Genomic DNA, 23,706 nt, shown 5'->3' on the forward strand with positions numbered 1-23,706 from the left:
CGGGTCACAGCTGACCTCATGAACAGGAGGCCAGGACACCCACCGCTCACCTTAGGTGAGCGGCTGGTTCAGTGCTGAGCGAACGTCAGAGGACGCTGCACTGGGTCATGGCTAGCCTCACGTCACGGGAAGTCAGTTCTCTACAGATCTTAGGTCACGGGAGACAGCAGGTCACATCTGACCTCGGGTAATGTGAGGCTTGACCGTTGGCTACCTTGCAGGTTATCGAATCGCGTGTCATGGCTGATCACGTGCCACGAAAGGACAATGAATAATGATGTGTCACGCGGACTACATCGGTCAACAGCTGGACGTATTACTGTGATGCTTTAGAGTTTAGAAACATCTATTCCCTGTTCCTTCAACAAAATCATATACTAGTAGACGGCATCTAAATTAGAGTTGCAAAATTTCCCTACCGCACTACCGGCATACCGGTAATTTTTCACTACCGCAGGTTTTTTCGTGGTATCTGGCATGTCTTGCCGGTAGCATGCCGGTATTTTTGACATTGTGCAAAAAAAAAAATATATCAGCATATGATGCAAACTTTGGACACTAAGAGGCTCTCAAATTGTAATAACAGCAATATTAGCCACTGCAAGATACATTTTGTGGTAGAAGTTCCATTGCTAAAGGTAGGAATAACACATGGACCTCAGCATTTCATAGGCTTGGTTATAATTAGAATTGTCAAGAATCTACTGTGGTCTATAAAAGGAAGAATACTCATACATGTTGCAAAAGCACGATCAATTAGTAAGTCTAATGGTAGGTAATACTTGGGTAATACATATAACACAATAAAATAAATAAATGTTCATGACAACATTCCCTAGGGGAAAAAGCAGAATCAAAACACACAAAAAAAAACACATTGTTTGAAAACTGGCCTTGAGTCCTGAGCTCATGAGATGTGGTCTGAGAAACTCTACAAAGAATTTGACACTGAAAATCCAGCTGAAAAGGCAGGTGTTAGGTAGCCCTGAGCCTGACTTTGGTCCCATAATTAAATCAAAATGGATTTGAACTGGCATTTTGTCTTATCTTTACAAGAAAACACAGAAAACACATTATGCAGGCAAAATTGACACAAAGTGGCGCACTAATAATTTGACCAATTTGACAACCAAGGATTACTTTAAAGATTCTCTCTCCGATAATGAATGGATGATGTAATCTGATGACGTATTATTTATTCATATGCCCTTTTGGTTAAATAACTGAAGAGAAATGAATTTTCTTGTAGTTAATTAGACTCACAATGTTGATTTCATTATAATTTAATATTGTGTTGGATGATTTTTATCAATATAATCATTCACGAGGCAGTGGCTTGCAGTCGTAAAACTTTTTTTGCAGCGTTTTAATCAGCTGGTTAAAGCCTCTGTTATGGCGCATCTGTTTCGAAATTCTTGATAACCTTGAACCTTGTGTTTGTTCCTGTTTGAGCTTGGAGAGGGAAGATATCGTTTTTATACATATTATTTGGTGACTGTTCTCAGGACCAGTGAGTTATTAACACATTTTTACATGATTCATATCTTATTCACGAACCAGCAAGCCATAGTGAACTAGGAAACAATAGATGTTGATCTCGCTTCCTCAGTTAGGAAAATGGCCGAATCTGTGCTTGTTTATGTTTTTACCATCTAGATTTTGAACATTTGGCTGGTGCCTGCAACATTTTAGGAAAATGTGGAAAAGTAGAACACCTGTGAAATGTAAATGTGATTACTGCTCACTGTCCAGTCTTCAGAAACACATTTCAGTAATTCAAGTTCTTTTTCTCCTCGCCTTTTTTATGAATGTGTTAGTTTTTTTTTGTAGGCAATACTTCTTTGATTACAGGTGATATTTTAACAGTTATAGATTGGAATTGAGTTTCAAAATTGTGGGTATTTGTGGGGCCAACTCAGTCAAAATCAGCCTGCTGGTATTTGTGGTTAAACAATGGATGGCTGCTGGGTGGGACGAGTACTGAAACAGCCAAAATGTGGCATCTCTTGTAGGGGTAAGCTAGAATCAAGAATACAGGTTTTTTAATATGCCGGTAATTTGGCGGTTTTTTGGCTTGGGGTGTGGTAGCATGCCGGTATCCCAGAAAATTTTTGTGGGGCGGGGCGGTGCCGGTAGCAGCCTTTGGGGAAAACTTTGCAACTCTAATCTAAATATCAGGCATGCTATCAGTCATCGTTTACCAGGCAATACCTCCGTACCAAAAACCACTAGACTTTTAGGCACTGAGTACTTCGAGGGAAGTGTAAACACATACTTATTTTTAGAATCCATTTGGTCATTAATAGCCTAGCTTTAAAGTTAGTCCGAAGGTAGGTATTCAATGTCAATATTGTCGCACTGCGTGTCAGCGTAAATAAAACTATTTCCATCTCCTTGTGGACCACCAAGCCTTTCTAGCCTGCAGACTTCGTTATGACTTGTGTGTTGATTTTTGCCAGTCTCGAAGAGAAGGAAATTGGCATATCTTTTTGAAGGAGGCTCATATCGGCTGAATCGCTACACTCAGAACTCAGTATGTAGTTGGAATGGTTCAGAACACATAACAGTCTTGTTACCCAGAACACTGAGGAAAGTGGGCTGGGACACTCAGGTTTAATGTGGCCCAGGGCACATGTCAGGGGGCGACTCAGGATGCTCAGGTGATGGGGACAACCCAGGACGTTCAGGTAGGTGCTCCTGCGCTGGTTGGCCATCACGTCATCATTTGTCAGCGGTGCGTTTCCCAGGCATTTGTCGTGTTGCCTGATCTGAATACTGAGGAGGGTGATCCCGGTTGGCGGCGTGCTGACGGCAGAGGCGGTGTCAGACGCGAATACCGGGGAGTTCCGCTAGGATTGAGATTGAGTGGAAGGAATAATCTACGATCTATATATATCATGAAGTGCTGGGGACTGGTCTGGGCGCCATACGATCGGCAAGGGATGAGAGAAGGTTTTTGATAAGCATTTTACAACGCATGTAAGAGGGATCTGAGCAGCCCACAACCTTTTCCCACGAATTTGTATGCACGTACGTTAGTATTCAGTAATATGTTCCTCCTCTCTCCTCTGTCTCTTCTCTCCTGAGTATTCACTATTCAGTAATCTTCTCCTCCTCATCCCCTGTCCTTCTCCTCCATCTTCGTCTCTCTCGCCAGCTGACCATGACTGAGCTCTCGCTGACCGCTGATGCGACTTTGAATAGGTGACTTGTAACGCCGCTGAAAGCTCAGCCGATTGGAGCCGGCTGACGAGTTTTGGAGGCCGCGAATTCCCGAAACCGGCTCATGAATGAGCCCGCGCCGACTGAGAGGCGCGTAAAAACGGCATTGTTGAGGCGCCGGGACCCGCTCAGACCGTGCCGCTGACAGCCCACTTCATGCCGCATGTCAGCGCTGATGCTGAGTGACCTCCCTCGCCGTCGTATGACCTCCCAGGTAACTTACCTGGCGACGGGTCTGCGGAGCTGACCTTCCCCAACGCGGGCCGGCTGCCGCACCTCTGCTACCGTGCAGGTCAGGCGCGGTGTCAGCGCCACCACCGCGGGGGTCGTGTCGGGACGCCCTCAGCCCGAGGAGAGAACGGTCTGAGTTAGCCGGCTCGCGCGCTAATCTGACGTAATGGCGCGCCCGAATGGCGCGAGCAGCGCGTTTTTGTGGCACGTGGCCGGAGGAACGGCGGGCCGCCAGCCGCGGGAACACGAAGGCGACTGGCGACAGTCGTTTGTTTCTCTGAACGGTGCAGCCATGGCGTGACCGACATGCAACAGCTCTGTGCGTGTTTTTTTTTCTTCAGTGTTTGAGGATTGAAATGCAGATTTGATTGAAGATGAAACGGGGACGTTCAGCAATATGCAAGTTGTTGCATATTGTAATGAGTAGAAATTTAATATTCATTTGCATGCTTATCAGTTCAGCAGTCCAACACCCCCGACATTCATATCATATGGGTCACAAAATGGTTAAGTCTTTCGAGCAGGATAACACAGTGTTGTTTCGCAACCGGAATGCAAACCTCAATCAAAAGTAATACGAATGTGCCAATCACCTTGATGAGGACCTCCCGGACAACCAGTGAAGTGGACCGTTTATCCCCTCCATCTCTGCACGGCTATCCTCAGCTCTGCTCGGGTGGACCATGGACGCCAGTCGCAGCTGTTCGCCCCCCTCACAGGACCCCCCCCCCCCCCTAAAACGGACGGGCCGGCTGGCACGGCCGTCACTGGACGTCACCAGGTATAATTTGTCCGCGCCGACCGCTTTCACTGGGACGAGCCGATTATTTGTTGGTTTTGTGCGCGGCTCGACTGAGGGTGCGGGGGGCCGACGGTCGAGGACGACGCCGGGCTCCCGGCGATTTTATATAAAACCCTTTGGCCATTGGGTCCTTTGAGGGGTGCGGCGGGGAGTCAGACGGCTGTCGCTGGTCGCCGGTGGGACGCCGAAGGCCAGTGCCGAGACCACTGAAGGGCCAGACGGCAGCGAATCGCCGGCTAACGGTGTGTGACCAGAACAGGGTGGTGGGAGAGATTCTAATTTCGTAGAGAGATAAAATATGGGGTTCTGCAAATAATATCAACCCTTGGATGCCTAAACACTTCCAAGCTTTCGAGTGAGATATAAATGAAATATTTAGTCGCAAGTATGATTTTTAGTTTTTCCGTCCTTTTAAACAGAGTTTTCTTTCAGACTCCGCACATCTATACATACATATATGCGGATTAAGCGTTGCCACTTTCATATCGATCCGCTTCTAAAACATCTGCTCTTCTTCACCTGTGTAAATGTATATCCAGCTGAGAAGCGGACGGCAGTTCGGAACAGATGAGGTCACTTACCCAACTGACAAAGCAAAATTAAGAGTTTTTTCCTAAAACTAGGACCAAAGGCAAGCTGAAAAATGTATAATAACCCTGAGGGCTGGGAGAGCGCTACAAAGAAAAAAAATGAATAGAGAAAACATTCAATTTATACTTTACCTGCATTTTTGACGTCTAAAAGCGTGCACAAAATGTGTAAAAGCGAACAGTTTTATCGTCTTTTTTGCCCGCAATGAAAGAGCTGAGCAGCGATCTGATCATTGGTGACCTATGTTAAACCTGGAAGTGGAGATCTTATGCGCTTGCTATCGCGTTCTCCGTTTTTCCTAGGGCGTGAATCTTATCAGGTATTTTTCGCCGTTTGGAACTATTTGGCGAAATCGCTGTTCATCGCATGGCTTGTTGCTTTCATGTCGTAGTACCTATAATCACCTGTGACCTGAGCTGCAAATGAGGCAGCCAACCAAATGACAAATATTTATTTTTAATGTTTGAATGTTTGCTACTCTTCCCTCCAAATCCAAAGAACTTGAAATAATAATGATAATAATAGTAATTACAGCAGCCGCTTCGTCCTCACGGGAAGGATTACATGCTACACAGAAGTAGACGGTAAAGGTGAAAGGAGGCGATATGCCAAAGTGCAAAAATCACACGTTTGAGTGGGGCGAAATGATAAGGAGCCAAATGTGGCGACACATATGCAGCTAGTGATGCCTATTGAAGCGCTGTTTCCGTGAACATTGGTAACACAGGTGTTATTGGCGATATACAGCATATTAGGTACATGGCGCACCTTTGTGGGGGAAGACATCGCATTAGGAGTGTTTGGGACACAGCTGTGTAGCCGCACTTGTTGAATGTTAGTCTTCTTAGTAAATAGGACGAATACCATTACGGGATTAATTTATAGACCCCAATGAATGAGCTCCCAATTTTCCTGACGGCGTGGGTGCTGCACCCTAGCGGTGACCTTTTGAAGCTGTCTGATCAGTGACTCTAAAAAGGACAGCAAAACCGGCGGCGCATGGCTATCGATAACAGGACGGCTGATGAATGGGTCTCCTGGTGGTCCGCCGGCAGTCGACATTCTTTGTTTGAGCGCAGAAAGCAACTATGGAATCGAAACACTCGCCATAGCGAAAAATGTCCGACAAAAACGCATGCCACTGGCGAGGTGAAAAGAATCAAATGGTCATTAGATCTTTTTGTCCACAGCATTCTGTAATCTATATTAACCTTGGGTCAGCTAATCGGTCTTTTATTGTAATCAGGTTTTAAAATATTTACAAGTCAAATTCGATGAAAAACAATCACCAGACATTGTCCGTGGATTAGCATAGGATATCGATTTTAATTGGCCGGTCGTCCGGAGCTGGTCCGTGGACGGTGGTTTGACCTCTGACTCCGGATCTCTAGTTACCAAAGCGCAGGCGACCCGGCTCATCTCCGCATTATTCCTTCCCGATAATTTATCTGACTGGAGAGCGGAGAGCTTATGGCCAGCACGCGTCCAATCAGTGTGTGCTCGCACGGTGACCCGAAAACCAACAGCACCATGAATTAGGGAAATCAGACGCTCTGCTGGATAACAACAGGCCTGTCGATAAAATGTCCAAACATCAAATGAGCTCTATATCAAACATGAAAATCAGCCTAGAATACTCCTGAGGAGGTTTCATCCATGGCGTGTCTCGGCGAAGTCAAGAAAGCCAACGCTCGGAAAAAACGTCTTTAATTATATCTTTTTGCTTCATTTCTATCTCTGGATCTTTACCGCTAATACTATGGTCATGCATGGAAGGGTGTGTTGTGGTTCGCAACGCCAGGTCACATCATCTTTTTGTTCACAATCGACGTTTTTTTCTCAGGACAAGATTGATAAGACGGGCAATGGATTGAACTGAGAGGGACGTTGCAAGGCTCTAGAGAAGAAAATTTTGAACAATCCACGGATCCCAACCGCAAGGCTCAATGGTCTGACTTTGGTTAACCAGTAAGTAAAACATACGCTGAAAATGAATTAAAAGTCAGTGAGCATCGGAGTGAACAGGCTCTTGCACATTTTCACATTATATCTCCAATATCTTTTTTAATGGTCATTTTATATGATCATAAGTCAGTTGGAAGCAAATCCAATCAAATCCAGCAGCTGGCATCAGCGTCTCCCTTTCTGCCCGGACCCACGGCACCCATGTTCCATGCCTTCCCCCCTGGCGTACCCCCTCAGCAGCTGTGTCGTATCGTCAGATTGGTAGCTCGCGCTGTCAGACCACTTCCTGTTTGATGGGCGCCGGGAAATCTCGCCAAAGTGGTGCACACTTCTCGTACATGGCCGACTTCCGTTATATCGACTGCACCCTCGCCTGCTACCGGGAACGCCCCAGCCCCCCCCCCCTCCCTCGGACCCGTCCCACTGCTCTCTCCCCCTGCTCCCGGTCCCGTCTACTCCCCCCCCCACACTCCTCTCAAAGACCCATCAAAACGGAACGGGAGAGTGAATATGCGGGTGATAGGCGAATGCCGTCACATGCTCGTGGCGTCGTGCTTATACCTTTCCTAAAATGGCTAACGCTTTTTTACTGCAATGCAACAATGCAGCTACCGACTCAAGTTTTTTCCTTTTTCTTTGAGCAGCCAAGCTTTGATACGAGACTACCGTTTAGTTCAAGCACCTGTCCATAAATGCGACCATTGGAAACCACAGGCACTTTGTACTTCGTTCTAACTCGGCTGAATGTTTTAGAAGGGACACTCCGTCTCAACGGCGTGGTGGTAGCCGCCGCGCCGGCCGGCCTGAGAGAGCATCCCGGCGGCAGCGGCGGTCCCGCTGTCGAAACCGTCACAACAGTGGCGTCTGGAGCGACTCAGTATCGCCGCCGGTACCGACGGCCGCCCTCACTTGTCGCTGTCCTCTGGGGCAGATGCCGCGGTCTGCGACCATCACCAGAGCTAATTGGTCCTCCGAGACACCGCCGGTCTCCACCGGACCCCTCCGATAGAGACGTGAGAATGTGGAGACGCGGGTATAGTGGCAAGGCCTGGGAATACGGCTAAGACACCTGGCTCACGGCAGTCAGTAATTGGTCCAGTGTTTGACAGAACTGGTGGCGGCTGTCAGGACTGAGAGCTATGGCGCTGCCGTGGTTTTTACACCTTCTGGGTGCTGTTACATCACTCATGCAGGAGGTATGCGCGTCCGGAGAGCAAATGGTTTTGTAAAGCGATGGTCGTGATCCTTTTAGTGAAAAAAGACGGCACCATGTATTTTTTGGCAGCACCTGGTTCGAATGAATCTAGGATATGCGGCACTGCAAATTGAGACATCCGCCGACTGATGCATGTTCAGTCTTCATTCTTCTTCAGTGATGAAAGCAACCGAAGCTTGGCGTGAACGTTCTGACTAAAATTGCATGCATTCGAAATTGATGCATAGTTTTCTTAATTTGTTGGTTATTATACATATGTGTAATAGCGCGTACGTTTAAAGGATTCCCGAGAGGGGCGACATCAGCTTGCACCGACGGACACGAGAGGCCATTTTATGCCACGGTACTGGCCACGAGGGCCCACGGGGGCCACGTGTGACCACAGAGGGGCCACATGTGACCACAGAGCCGCGCTGCCGGCCACGGGGCCACGTCAGCGTCCCCGGCGGCGGAGCGGGCGGCCGATGCGTCAGTCCGACATCGCGGCCACATGTGCACTTGTGCAGCATGTCATTTGGTCGGTGCTGGCCGCGGCGCCGGCGGCTCCAGAGGGGTGGCGGCGACACAAGTGTTCCGGACAGGACAGCGACACAAGAACATCGCCGACAGGCGGCCAGCCGCTGCCCACCGTCCCCGCCCCCGCCCCCGCCCCCGCCGCCGCCCCGGCCGGTCGGCCGCGCCACAAGTGTCCCCAGCCGCCGCTCCGGTACACCGCCGTCGTTTTTGCCGTGCCGTCGTGTCCGATATTCATTTTGACGTCGGAGCGCCGGTAAACGAGCGCTCGGCCCGCGGCCGCGCCGGAGCGCCGTCTGTTTTGCATAATAAATTGCCATGGCCCCAGTGTACGGTGAGTATTTATTGTGAGCTGGTGCGGTCGACGGCGGACCGGCTGACCTGTGGTGGTTCGGGTGACCCCTGGTGACCTTTTTGGTTACCTCAGGTGACTTCAACTGACCCCTGGTGAGCCGGCGTTGCCGACAATTCGTTCGCTGGTTTGTCTTAGCGCGACAGTGACTGGGGACGAAGTCCGACGGACCGAGGGGATGCGTGGTCCAAGACCTGCGGGCTAGGGACCGGAGGGACCAACCATGGGTCTGTGGCAGGGCTGCGGAGTCGGAGTCGGAGTCGGAGTCGGAGTCGGTCGGAGTCGACAGTTGTAACCGGAGTCGGAGTCGGAGTCGGAGTCGATTTTAGAAACCCGAGCCGGAGTCGGAGTCGAAGTCACCGAAAATCTGTCGACTCCGCAGCCCTGCTAGGTCTGCGGAGTCGGAGTCGGGAGTTGGAGTCGCTCGGAGTCGACAATTCTGCCCGGAGTCGGAGTCGGAGTCGGAGCTGGTTTTTGAAAGCCGGAGTCGGAGTCGGAGTCGGAGTCGCCGAAAATCCATCGACTCCGCAGCCCTGGTCTGTGGGATGGCCCGCGAATTACCCGGACGAGCAGGAATCAGTTCCGGTGGCTGAGACCCACGACAAATCAATCACGACCAATTTATTTCGTTTTTCCCCTTGTCGAAGAGCAATAAATGTCTATCCTTCGGCCTGTTGATATAAATAAGGTATTTGAATCTCGGATGCTGGTAGAATCGAACGTATAATCCCTCCTGAGCATCCGACCTCACTAGACCAAGCGAACGTTTATAGTACGAAATAAGTGATCCTGATCGGACGAATTGTGAAACATTTAGCCGCTGTTTTCAAATCTGACTCTCCCTATAAAACGTTGATCGAGCAGCTCAGATGCCATACACGCGTCAATCAGGCGGTCGGTGCGAGTAAGCTGTATTCTAGGGGCGGTAAACGATCCAGCCAGCCAGTATCGGACTACTGCCAGTCATCAGCGGCACACATGTCCGCCAGCTGAGCTGATGTGGCCACGCTTTTTATCCAGCGGCTCCTGGCACCCTGCCCCGCTCCCTGGCGCCGCCAGCCAGCCTCCCCCGGGGGAGGGGGCTCCCCGGGGTCACGCTCGAGCGCGTCGCCTTTTTAGCCGCCATCCCGGGCTGGACCGGCGCCGATCCGTCTCTGGACGTCATCCGGTGCCGATGACGCCCTTGTCATGCTAATGACGGCCGCGGCCTCTGCTGTGGACGCCATCACCGGTCGCCCAGCTCGCCAGTGACGTCATCAGATGAACAGTAGTGACGCCATCAGAAGCTTTCCGGTGATGTTCTGACTGTTCTCCATTCGTGATCTTACCGGGTATCTTGTAGGTACGGTTGACAAGTGACGGACGTCTTTCGTGAGACATTACGCGAGCTTCGGTGCTGGTTAGGAGATGATGGGTCGGTTTTGCGGCCCTTGACAGAAACAGAGCATGAAAATGGCAAGGCGCACGATCGGTGAGAGATTTAGAGACGCTCGTCTGCTCGGAGTCGGGCAGGCCGCACATGAAAACGGTCCGTATCAGTTGTGGAGCATGACGACTTCACGTCACCACATGCAAACTAGCGGGAAAGCTGCCGGAACGAACATCGCGCCTCGAAAAGCATCACCGGGTCGTGGCTAGTGTTCAAAAGAGCAAGCTTATGTCTGTCGAAAGGCACCGATGGTTTAACTTACGAATATTTCAGCTACAATGAATAATGTCAGGCGCAAGATAAGATGAAGGGATGGCGTCAGAAGTGGACAGTTCCTGATGACCCCTGAGGGTAGGGATCGTTGTATGTATGTCCACTGATTGGTCATGATCCTCTAATGACCCGTAGAGGGGACTGGTACGTACCCCCCCCCCCCCCGCCTTTCTCCTCGTCACTGTCACTACGGCGCCGTCCAGTGACAAAAAAGGCACCATCGGCGTCCAGTCTGCGCCACAATAGTGGCATCTGCGCCAGATGTGGCGCGAAGGGCGGCGCCGCGCGCTCCAGAGCCCAGTCCACGCACGGGGACAGACGTATTTTTGGCATGATTTATGACGTGGCCCCGGCGCAGCGGCTGTGCAAAGCGGAGGGGTGGACCTTTGTGGTTAGAGGTGGCCACGCCAGAGCTGTAAGCTTCAATGGATGTCCAACTAAAAAGTGAAGATTGATTTGGGATGTATTGTTCTGTGATCAGAGATATGAGATGCTGCTGCCGATCAAAAAATGAAAGTTAATGCTGGACTTTCCAAGAATGATGGCATGAAACAATGATGTAATGGACTTGCATCATTCCAAAGGAATGATAGAAACATTAGATTGCGAATGTGGTGGAAACTGTACAGCGCATGAAATATAAAAAAAAAAACATTCAACCTGATGTCTACCACCATCGAAACTTATAGGTACCTACCAAATTGCCTCTCTCATCTCTCCCGGTTCGAAGTCGGGCTCGGACCGGACTATCACGAGATCGGACTAGTACCGGACCACCATCGGACCACCGTCGGAGACCATCACAGTGCTCTGTCTTGGTCCGCCGCAGCGCTGCTGGCGGGGTTAATTTCACCGACCAGGTCAGCAATGTATTGGTTAACGTAACACACGGGGCCAGCGTGGCGCACTGTAGGCCATTTCGGCGCCGCTCTCCAGGCCAGTGTGTGGCTATTCAGCGATATAGGTGCCCCACTGGGAGGTGGCAGCGTTATTAGAAGCGGGGGAGGGAGGGTGATCGGTGGGTCAGCTCGTCTCTCCCCGGGGGTGGTGTGTGGACGATGAGGAAAGCCATCCATGCACCAGAGATCGGTGGCTGGCGCTAAATGAAGGAGCAAGGTCATGGAGGTGACCTGATTACTCTGAGGCTACCTGATGGAGGTGCATGGAGGTGCTGAGGTGACCTGATTACTCCCTGTTGTTTTATTATTTGTGGGCATTTTTTCAAGAGCAAGAGCAAACGCTACCTCAGGATTTGCCATTGAGGACGCTCGTTTTCCTCTCAGTATTTAACGCATGAGTAGTGCCATTATCCTTATATTATTATTCATATGCGAGCTTTCAAATTGCAACTAACAGGAGGAAACTTGACAATGGCATTACACGCGATAAAGACCTTCGCTGGGACGTTTTACAATGCTTATATCGAAACTCAATAGGGTGGCAAACTCACGCCTTTGTGCAACGCTTGCTGATAGTCTTCTCGTAATTCCTTTGCTGTATTGCATTCCAGACATTCCATCGCGTCACGTAGGTTGGAGAACAAGCCCATTTGAATAAATGCACTGTGAGAAATAAGTTTGTTAATAGAGTTAGTTAATGAGCTACGACAATTTTCTGCCACTAAATTATGGCTAGCTTGTCAGCCTGAGTAGTGAGTAGGCTCTGTCACTAACCGACATAAATGGAATACGGCGACACATGAAATAGTCGCCAAAAATGGCCCCTACGTGTTCCCTCAGGCTAAACTGCAAAAGTGACACGGAGACAAGTGGTTACAAAACTGCTACACAGCTGTTCCAGGAATATTTCAAAATGAGTTTCAGTTGAAGGTTCAATATCATCACGGTTGTCCGTAGTAGTTACGGAGAACCGCTCTTTCGTTGCTCTCGTAATTAGCATTCTGTGTTGCGAAGGGTTTCATTTGAATGTAATATTGTCAAACGTTGAACGCTGCACGCTTCGAAACGCACCATTCTGAAACGTTTCTCAAGTAATTGATTAGTGACAAGTTGTTGGCTGATGGGTGCGCGAGCACCCATCAGCCAACAACTTGATCCCGTGGCTGCTCGCAATAGCAGCTTGCAGCTCCTCTCCCTCCCTAACTCGCAGCTCGCAGCTCCTGCCCTCCCCAGTTCGCAGCTTGCCAGCCTTCAGTCACGCCCGAGCTTGGCCAGCCTTCCACTGAAGCGAAACGACGGCGTCTGGCCGAAAAACACTCCACCCACAATGGGCCGACCCGCCCGGCCCACCAGCGACAGGGTGCGAAAGTCACATGTCTCTCGCTTACTTTTCGCGACTCTTTTCGGGTCTGACTCAGCGTGTTTGTGTGCACTTTTGCAGGGTATTTTTGTCGCAACGCTACAGTTGTCACCTGAAGCGCGGGTGGTAATTTTTATAATAGACTTCTGAGCGGTGTAATTAACCATTCACGGTCGGCATTGTGGCGTTTTTCTTTGTGAAATGGAGTATGGGCGCTGGCCAAGGTCACGTGAGATGCCGAGATAAGTCAGCGGCTGCATGCCGGGTGGGGTAATTACGCTGTTGCAGTGTTGGCACTGACAGTATCGCTCCTGCACATCACGGTGGAGGGGGGAGGGGGCGGGGTTAGCCTCGGTGACAATACCAACCACCCGAGGTGACGTTATGGTGACAGGATGGGTGCGTGTGTTGCAGGGATCGACAGAAGCATTGATGGATGGAGGAGTGGTATTTGTCATTTCGCTACTTAGTGAATGGGTTTGATAAATAAAAAATAACAACTGTATCATAACTACATAATTATATGTTATACTGCCGTTAAACGAACGAGAAGTCATGCATTTCTTTTATCTACTACATAAATGATTTGTTTACCTAACGGAAAAAAAACAAATTTTCTCGTGAAAACTATACAGCTGTTCCAGTGTTTTATACACTCCTTCGATAATAACTCTGCTCAACAAATACCTACTTTTATTTGTTCGTTGGTGCATCTCATAAACCCGCAATCAAGGTGAATATATAGCTATCATATACCTGTAGCAGTGCAGCATCAACAAATGACCATAAACCCATAACATCCCGCTGAAATCCACTGACGCGTGCCGTTTAGCACGCGACGGATATCAATTAGCTCACCACCGGCACTGGACGAAGCCGTGCCCGCGGCGCGACCCTCTGACGACACGGTTCGAGGAGCAGTCTCCCGCTCGCCGACGGGCCTGCCTCGGTGTCATCAGCACCGCCCGACGGGCCCGACTCTGACCGGCGCCCTAAATTGTCGACCTCATCGGGAGAGTGGCTGCGAGATGACCTCTGACCTCAGTGTGATGGGCCGGCGGGCGAGCCGACCGAGTGGCCGCCGCCCGCGGCCCACCGCCGCTCTCGAATTACGACTTTATTTCAACGCATAATTGCGGCCGGACATTTTAATTGCTGGAAGAAAACGAGCCAGGCGATGAGTTCAAGTTGTTACCCTGGAGAGGTAAGACACATCGAGATGCCCTAACAAGACTTCGTGGGAAAGACCCATATGAGGAGCGGAAATCTTCATGGGCTCATGTCATGCCACACATTCCATTCAGAGATGATATAGCTAAGCCGCTCGGCTATACCATTCATGTGGCGCTCTGCACCGGTGATCGTGCTGTTGCCTACATTTAGCCGTTAGTACTGACCAGTGATCTGAGTGGGGTGTCTGGTCGGGATGCACCGTCTCTACCGGCTGTGATCGGTGGTATGGCGATGACAGTAATCACCTGTAGGCTAATCGGTCGCTCATCGGACCATTAAACGCCAATTAGCTACCGGGAGATGGTCACAGGATGACTCAGACAAGCGTCCAAGCGAGCAGCAGGTTACGAAGAAGACGGGAGGTATCCCGGTGAGATGCAGAGATTTAGGCGAGATTTAACCGGAAGCTGCAAATAAATGAGATTATAGTACATTTTTGCCGCCGACGCATGTTAAAAAAGTTCAGTTAAATTTTTGTATAAAGGTGGCCTGCTGAAAGCCAGAAGCGCGAGAGACGGTTAATTTCAGTCGACGCCAAAACTCGGAAATGCCTATCAAAACCCATGCATAAAAACACGGCGGTTAATTTCATTATACGGCAGTTTTCTTCTCTTCAAAAGCTCCCTGTTAAACAATGCGTTCGATGACTGAAACTTCAATAAAAGTCCGGTCAATCGGTCATAGAAGTTTGCAGCTTGGAATAGAGTAAATTGCGAAACAGGTTGACAGGTGAATTTTGAAAAGAACACAGCCTTAATGTAATGACTTATCGTATGCATTTCAAAGATATGGCTTGGCAGGTTACGCAGAAATTTAGAAGGCAGATTTCGAGGTACGTTCTCAAGAGCCAGTGAAAATAACAATTGAAGATGAACCTTACAAAACGGGAAGAACAGCACTGCCAGGAGCCAGTGTCTGTAGTAAGATCGACGTTTGTTATCATACCTTCATGGATATTGGATGTCAAAATATAGAACGCAACGACATTTTCCCACTTATGAGGACAAAGCATGTCTCCGCAACGCCTACTCCTCACTCGCAATTGCTTCGTAGCATGAATGTCTAATAAAAGTAACAGACGCGTCTCGCATGTTTACCAGGAAATATCTGAGAAATGAGGGATGAATTTCAAGCAAAATACGACGTGGTAGGCAATTTACAATTTGTATACGTATACTGAAACCAAGTGGTAGATTAATTACATTATTCGCCCATCGTGTGTTAAAGTCCATTGGCAATAATTTTCATTATATACGCCCAAAGCTGTACCAATTTGCTGCCCCCCCCCCCATCTTCCATGCCCATCCTTGATGTCGAAGCCCAAAAGCGAACCCTTTCTCAGAGATGCGTTGGTGCTCGGTGCCAAAAATTTACTATAATAAATTTAATTACCCGGTCCGAATACTATACCAGCCATGATACGGTCGCTTTTCCTCAAGGGTGTTTTCATTGAATGTGCTCGCAGGCTCGCACATTCAATGCGAAAATTGCACTCATTTCATTCGTGCAATTTTCGAAAATAGCATCCTCACTCCGTTCGGACGCTATTTTCGATAAAATAATGTCCTCACTTCGTTCGGACATTATTTTAAAACACCCTTGGGAAAGCGACCGAAATAATGTCTGGTATAGTGCTCGGACCGGGCAATTAAATATATATTATGCGCGTCTTGCCGAGTGTATTGCCTGCACTAGTAAAAAAGTCTACTTGCCCATTTGTATCTTAAAGTGAGATTTGTTTATTTGATTGTCGAAATTATCTTTCATACAAAGGGCAAGGAATCATTAACTTGCATCACTTTCTCTGATGCTTATGAAGCACAGATGACAGCGAGATGCGCAGTGTGAGGCCAGGTGACTGGTCAGCTGTGTCTTTTCCGGGCAGCTGCACTCGACAGGGCAGTGGTCACCGTCGCAGCAAATGCAGCGGTCAGGTGTCCCTCAGAGTTCGTGGGAGCTGACCAGATGTGACGGTAGTGTTCTTTCCGCTTTTGGAGCCTTGTCAGAAGCTGCCGTATAACTTTTTTTGTCTGACCCATAACCTGCCCAAATAAAATTTGCCATCACTGCATGCCTGACTCAGCCGTTAGCACAAAATCTCATTTATTTTAATGTGCAGCACGGTCCTGATTTAAAATGAATTGCATTTGCATCTAAAAAAGGCCGCTCCTATGTATTACCAGCAGCTTTCATTGCAATTACAAAAACGTTTTTACGTAGGTACACCAAATTTTGGATCTATGGCTTTGGAGCTGAATCCCAAGACGAAATAAAATGAGCAGCAAATCTATGTAGATACCTACCAATGATGAATACCAACACGAAATATGTAAACCATCCCGTTGGTCTATCCGTTTCCTTCTTGTGTCACCTTGGAAGTGCACTGTGAACCGCATCAACGCCACCCAAGGCTCCGACGAATACCAAGCCGGTGACTGGCCGGAACCCCTGACCACTGCCACAGGCTAGGGCTTGTGTGGCTGCAGGCAGACTGACCGCAGATTCCTTCAGGCAGGGGGCCAACTGGGAGAGGTGACGTTACCTACGCACTCGTAGAGACCAACGCAGCCCGCGGCGCGACGCTGGGTCAGATAGAATTACTCACCAGAGAGGACTGGATGGAGAAACACATCTCAAAAGAGGCTGACATTAGTGAATTACAATTAAAGAAGTTTAATAGACCGATACATGAAAATAATCTGAATGCTGAAAAGGAGTAACTTGACCAATGAAAGGTGGCACGCAGGCGTGAGCCGACTCTATAGCTCACCAGCGCATATCAGCACCATCGTCTCGAAGCAACTAACTATATGAATATCATATTATGTTGCAATTTACGGCAACTCCGATAGAATGACACGTGGGTTTCGGCAGTAAAAACTCCCCCATCCACCCCCTGCTGAGCCCCCCCCCTCCCCCGCATCGCCTGCGGGTAGATGTTGGTGGGCGCTGACCGCCCCCCTCCCCCATACACAGCTGGGGCATTCCACGATAGATCGTACCACTTTTTTCCAATTTGACACCCTCATCTCTCGGAATTTGACGAGAATTGGTCTCAGGGGTAATCAGGGACTCTGAATCCACCTGTAACAATTTCAGGCTTATCAGATAAGTATTTTTTGAGTTATGGTGTATAACATTTTTGGATCTTGCTTTGCAGCGCTAAGTTTGGCGGGCTGTAACTCTAAGACGGATTATTCAAATGCCAAATGTTATATAACATTGAACTTGCAATGAAACAGAGATTAATATGTATTTTTGAAATTTCGAAAAATACGCTGTTTTTTATATATGCCATATCGAGTTTTCTTTCATTTGTATTTTTTGGACTTTGGGACCATTTTTTTTTTGAATTTTTATTTCTTTAAAAAAATATTTGGCTTATTGTTAAGAAGTATGCAAACAATTAGGAAGGTGTTCTTTCTAAAAATGTATTTATTTTACGTCACGATTACGGTTTCGAATAGTGATTTCGGGAGGGGAGCTTACAAATGGCGTGGTAAAGCTGCCTAGTGACATCACGGGTTACTGAAATTTCAATTTAAGTCTGAGTCATCTGAAAAAAAGTGAAAAGAGGGTTCATTCAACCCTCTTTCCTATAAGCGCGAGGGTGAAAAAGGCTGTTTGGTTCTGACATTGTTTTGGACGCCAATGACCATAGCTGTCCGAGATGAAAGTTACAGGACGCATACATGGTGTCCTCCAGAGGTCTCACAACTTGTATATCTGGGAATTTTTCAAGGTTACATGAGGTCAGGTCGGTCACGTGACATCACTGTTATAAATCAATGGGGAAATATAAAAACTGTTATTTTGGCGCCGAGATTGATCTAAAACTATCCCACGTACATGGTATCGTGATTTCATGCACTTCTTGCAAAGCCCAATGCTTTACTTTTACATTGTTAACCTTGCGTGACGTCATTTATGAAGTCACTAGGGTCGTACGAGTTTTTCGTCAATAACTCCCGATCAAATGGAGCTAGAGAGTCGGGAAAGCCACCAATGGACTCGGGAAGACCTTCCGAATCGAATGATATGCCATATGATACCCTTTGCCCAGTTTCGTGACCTGAGGGGCTCTGACCTGACTTTGACCCGAGGTCAACTACTTAAGTTGACCGCACCCTAGCAAAAAGTATACCATTCGATGCACCTGAGCTAGGCGAACACAATGATGCCAAAAATTGCGGCTCTGCGGCCATTTTTCGCGAAGTTATTGACTAAAAACCGAACCCGTAACTTCAGTCACGTGACCTGACCTCAGACGCTACCGGTTAACCTGAGACCTTAAAATCGGGTACCAATCGCTGCGACTTTTAACAGCACATACGCTCGTTTTTTCCGCGAGGCTCTAGCTCTATTAGAAGCGAAACGGCGTGCTGGGGTCGTATCAACCCCTCCGAAACCCATTTTGTTTGCGGGAAAATGAGGAACTTATAGAAAGAACACCTTTCTAATTTTTTGCATGTCGATTTGCAATGATATGAAGATTATTTTGAAAAAATAAAAATGTGAAAAATTTTGGTCCCAAAAGTCATTAGAGGTAAATGAAAAAAGATTAAGGTTTTTGCTCAACAATGAAATTTTTTCTTTGGAATTTTTAAATAGTAATATTAATTTTTGATTCATCGCAAGATTAGTGTTGTTTACTTTTTGTTGGTTGCTTAACCCGTTCTTGAGTTATAAGCCATCAAACTCACCGTTACATACCGAAGTTAAAAAAATGTAATGCAATATAACTCAAAAAGTTTTGATCTGAGAAGTCTGATATTTTGCCAGGCGTCTTTGGGGCCTATGATTACCCCTAGGACCGATTTTCATTAAAATCTGAGAGATGAGGGTGACGGGCCTGGTACGATCTATCGTGGAATGCCCCAGCTGTGAGTGGTCGGGATAGGGGTGGGCGGTCTGCTGTCCGATAGTGGTACGGCAGCTGCATGTGTTTCACCAATACGGGGAACGCTGGTCTGAACGCTTGTGTTCGGCACTAACAGGCGAACACAAGTGATACATTACCCAAATACTGTCTTCCTTTCAAATAACTTATTCTTCTTATGTCATGAACAAACAAAAAATAGAAGACACGATCTTGAAAAAAAATACGAATAAAGGAGTTCGACGAAAACAAATTCACCCAAGCTTACCCAGATATCAAGCATGCACAATGCACATAATGCAATAGTATATATTTAATTGCCCGGTCCGAGCACTATACCAGACATTATTTCGGTCGCTTTCCCAAGGGTGTTTTAAAATAATGTCCGAACGAAGTGAGGACATTATTTTATCGAAAATAGCGTCCGAACGGAGTGAGGATGCTATTTTCGAAAATTGCACGAATGAAATGAGTGCAATTTTCGCATTGAATGTGCGAGCCTGCGAGCACATTCAATGAAAACACCCTTGAGGAAAAGCGACCGTATCATGGCTGGTATAGTATTCGGACCGGGTAATTAAATTTATTATAGTAAATTTTTGGCACCGAGCACCAACGCATCTCTGAGAAAGGGTTCGCTTTTGGGCTTCGACATCAAGGATGGGCATGGAAGATGGGGGGGGGGGGGCAGCAAATTGGTACAGCTTTGGGCGTATATAATGAAAATTATTGCCAATGGACTTTAACACACGATGGGCGAATAATGTAATTAATCTACCACTTGGTTTCAGTATACGTATACAAATTGTAAATTGCCTACCACGTCGTATTTTGCTTGAAATTCATCCCTCATTTCTCAGATATTTCCTGGTAAACATGCGAGACGCGTCTGTTACTTTTATTAGACATTCATGCTACGAAGCAATTGCGAGTGAGGAGTAGGCGTTGCGGAGACATGCTTTGTCCTCATAAGTGGGAAAATGTCGTTGCGTTCTATATTTTGACATCCAATATCCATGAAGGTATGATAACAAACGTCGATCTTACTACAGACACTGGCTCCTGGCAGTGCTGTTCTTCCCGTTTTGTAAGGTTCATCTTCAATTGTTATTTTCACTGGCTCTTGAGAACGTACCTCGAAATCTGCCTTCTAAATTTCTGCGTAACCTGCCAAGCCATATCTTTGAAATGCATACGATAAGTCATTACATTAAGGCTGTGTTCTTTTCAAAATTCACCTGTCAACCTGTTTCGCAATTTACTCTATTCCAAGCTGCAAACTTCTATGACCGATTGACCGGACTTTTATTGAAGTTTCAGTCATCGAACGCATTGTTTAACAGGGAGCTTTTGAAGAGAAGAAAACTGCCGTATAATGAAATTAACCGCCGTGTTTTTATGCATGGGTTTTGATAGGCATTTCCGAGTTTTGGCGTCGACTGAAATTAACCGTCTCTCGCGCTTCTGGCTTTCAGCAGGCCACCTTTATACAAAAATTTAACTGAACTTTTTTAACATGCGTCGGCGGCAAAAATGTACTATAATGCAACTTATTTTTTAAGGTTAGTGATTGGTTAAGACACATTTTCAATTTTTGATGAAAAGAACCATAAATGAATTGAAGACAATAAAACAAAGGGAAATAAGGAAAATTTGATTTGAACTCTTTCTACCTCATTTTCGCCCTTACGTGATACGAGTATATCTGGGGCATTGGTGAATTTAAATGTGCTGATACTTATCACAATGTTCGCCACCGGTCACGCTTCTAAACAATTTCAAAAGTAAATATATTTACTTGCATTTTCGCCATTTTCCTGTTCTCCAAAGAAATATTCCCAGCCATTCCCAGCCGGTGGTAGGCTGGTTGGTACCTGTCATCCCTCACCTCTCCTCCCCCTCCCCTACCCCATCAATCCCCATACTCGGCCCACGGTAACACCACCGATGTAACGCTGTCGATGTAACGCTGTCGATTTGGCTGACTGTACAGATCGTGGGCGCTTTGTCCGATGGAACGACCAAGTGGCCCGTCACTGCACCAAGCACCGACACTTGTGTGGAGTTGCCGATAGAAAATGGGCCACACCTGAGGCATATAACGCGGACAGGGAGGGGAACGATAGAAGGGGGGGTCTGCTGGTTAGGTCTGTTGGTTTGTCTATTATTTACGCTTGTCCACCTTTTTGATTGCCAGATGATTAAAGTGTCTCTGTTGTTTCGGGACGTTCTGCGATTCGTTTTATATGTTATAGTTTGATTCTGTAACATACAAAGATAAAATAATGTGATTGGTCAATAAGCCCCTGGAGGCTGGACACATCTTAAGTTCCTAATAATTTTTGGTAAATAGTTGCATTGCTCCGTTTGTAAATCGAGGTATAATTTTCTGTCTTGTGCAAGTGTCATAGCGGTCACCATCTCCACTTCTAAGATTTCCTATGCAACAATGCACTCTCATATAGGACACAACACATTTGATTATCGTTAAAATTTTGGTGAGCCCCGGGATTAATCGGATGACAAAGCGTTTCGTGGCCGTGGGGAGAACATCGATAACTGATCGATAATTGTCGCATCAATGATAGTCATTGTATTCCTCCTCATCGCTTAATTTACTGCATATAAAATATTCAGCAATCAGCATGCAGCGTAATACGTTGCAAAAAGGAATTAATTACGGAGCGAGCGAAGCGAGCGGAGTCTTACGTAGAATAACGGAAATTTCTGAGTATGAGCGGCCGGCCGGCCGGCCGGCCGGCCGTGCGGACGCTTTTGCGAGGCTTATATCTCAGCAACCACTTGACCGATTTACATGCGGTAATTTTTGTAGGGTAGCTTCATTCCTTCTACCAAGTATTGGACTATTCCCGATGCATGTGGGTGACCCCTTAAGCACGTGCCACGTGCAAAACGAAGAGGTGTCACTTTTGTAATTGTTGCAATATCTCGGTAACTACTTGGCCGATGGCGCTGAAAGTTGGCATGTAGGTAGGCACCCACTAGGCGCTGCATATCCATGTGCCAGAGTTGGGGTGCTGCTGCACGTGCGCACGTGCAGGGGTCGTTTCCAGATCTCGAGAACGGCTGGACCGATGGCGCTCAAATTTGGTACACGGTTAGGGACCAGTTAGTAGGGTGCCGTGCACAAGTCAGTTGGGACCCATTTTGCACGTGCGCACGTGCAGGGTGCCGCTTCCAGATCTCGAGAACGGCTGGGCCGATTGTGCTGAAATTTGGCACATCGCTAGAGACCAGTTAGTAGGGTGCCGTGCACAAGTCAGTTGGAGGTACCCCCTCGAAATTTCGCACGTGCAAGGATCCCCCTCTCGCTCGCTCCGTTACTCGCCCCAAAAGGCGTTATACTGGTTTTACGTTTGATGTGATACATCTTATAGCAATGATTATTATTTGTTGCCTTAGCTAAAGACCTTGTGAATCGATTCGATAACTCTGTATGCATATGCGTTCTCCGATCGAGCAGGCGCGTCTCTCAGTTTGACTGTCGGCTCCTGTGACCCCGACCCGACCGGAGCGCGGCCCGCCGCAGACCTGTGCCGCCGGCGGCGGCGGCTGCCGTCGGTGGCTCGTCGGTGGGCCGGCGGTCGGCCGTCGCTCGTCGGCGGCGGCCGCAGGTGGGACGCTGGTCGGCGCGCAGGTCACCGTCGGCGACCGGCCGCCCCCCGTCGGTGGGCCGGCCGGCGGGCGGCCATGCCGGCCCGCCGCCGCCGCCGCCGTCGCCGGCCGCTGGCCGCCGTCGCGCCGGCCGCCGGCCAGTCGAGTCGCCGCCGCCCGGCCGCGCTGACGCGCCCGCCGCCGCCGAGCCGAGCCGAGCCGCCGAGCCGTCCCGACATGCCCACTGGGGCTCGCTGACCGCGCACAGACTTTGATCGCGAGTGCAGCGACGGCACCAGCCAGTGGCCACGTGGCCAATATGAGGAAGAAGATGCCGCCTTCGATGCGGATCCTGCAGGAGAGCCAGCCGGACCAGGGTGAGTACCGACTGAGCGGCGCCCGGGGCGGGACGGCCGGGTCACAGGGGTGGCGGCGGGGGCGGGAAACTTGTCCGGGCCTGTGACGAGTGACACGTCCGGGCCTTCCCCTTCATCATTTCATAAGTTTTAGCTGTTACGTGTTTCTTTGACTACCATTTTTTTACGAATGGTGATAGGCTGTTGAAATTATTGCTGCTTTTTATGTTGGGTCATAGCTTGCTTACTCGTAGTCCCGGAGAACGAGTTTCTCCTTATGGTTTAGGTGTTGACAAATGCAGTTTATTGTAAGCAAGCTCTCGAAACTATTCCTTTCGTCAAACCAGCAAGAAGCCATATATTTTGTTGGGCATTTTTAAAATGCTGTCCTTATTTTAGTGCATTCTTTGGTACACAAATAAAGGAGAACCGGTTACGTTGCCCTGCTTGTATTTGGAAGCATTTAGAAATGTTGCTCAGTCCTAGTTTCTAGATAAATTAGTTTTGCATTCGTGCCTCACTAGTTACTTTTGATACCAGATCATATGTTGTGGTATATGTATTGCTAAGGACAAATGTGTATTTCCTACACAATTTGATATTTGTGTGATGCTCAGACAATTGCGTGCTAAACATAAAATAGAGTATTGATCTCTATTCACAGCGTTGCTACTTGCACTCTGACATATTTACTGAACAATATTTGGAAGACATCCTGAAGACTTTGGTTTATTTTTGTTAGTTCATAAATATCACCTACATAATTATGT

At 48.0% G+C, this 23,706-nt stretch overlaps 1 protein-coding gene across 1 annotated transcript in view; it reads left to right on the plus strand.

Moving 5' to 3' along the window:
- Nucleotides 1-22,734: 22,734 nt before the first annotated feature.
- Nucleotides 22,735-23,706, plus strand: part of LOC122373761 (B-cell lymphoma/leukemia 11A-like) — a gene marked incomplete at its 3' end in the record, with an annotated part of 55,915 nt that continues 54,943 nt past the window's right edge. The window contains 1 exon segment of the mRNA XM_043352122.1: nucleotides 22,735-22,957. Coding sequence (XP_043208057.1) covers nucleotides 22,900-22,957 — 58 coding nt within the window.

Source organism: Amphibalanus amphitrite, unplaced genomic scaffold, assembly GCF_019059575.1.
Source record: "Amphibalanus amphitrite isolate SeventyFive unplaced genomic scaffold, NRLGWU_Aamphi_draft 001547F_arrow, whole genome shotgun sequence".
NCBI classification, from domain to species: domain Eukaryota; kingdom Metazoa; phylum Arthropoda; class Thecostraca; order Balanomorpha; family Balanidae; genus Amphibalanus; species Amphibalanus amphitrite.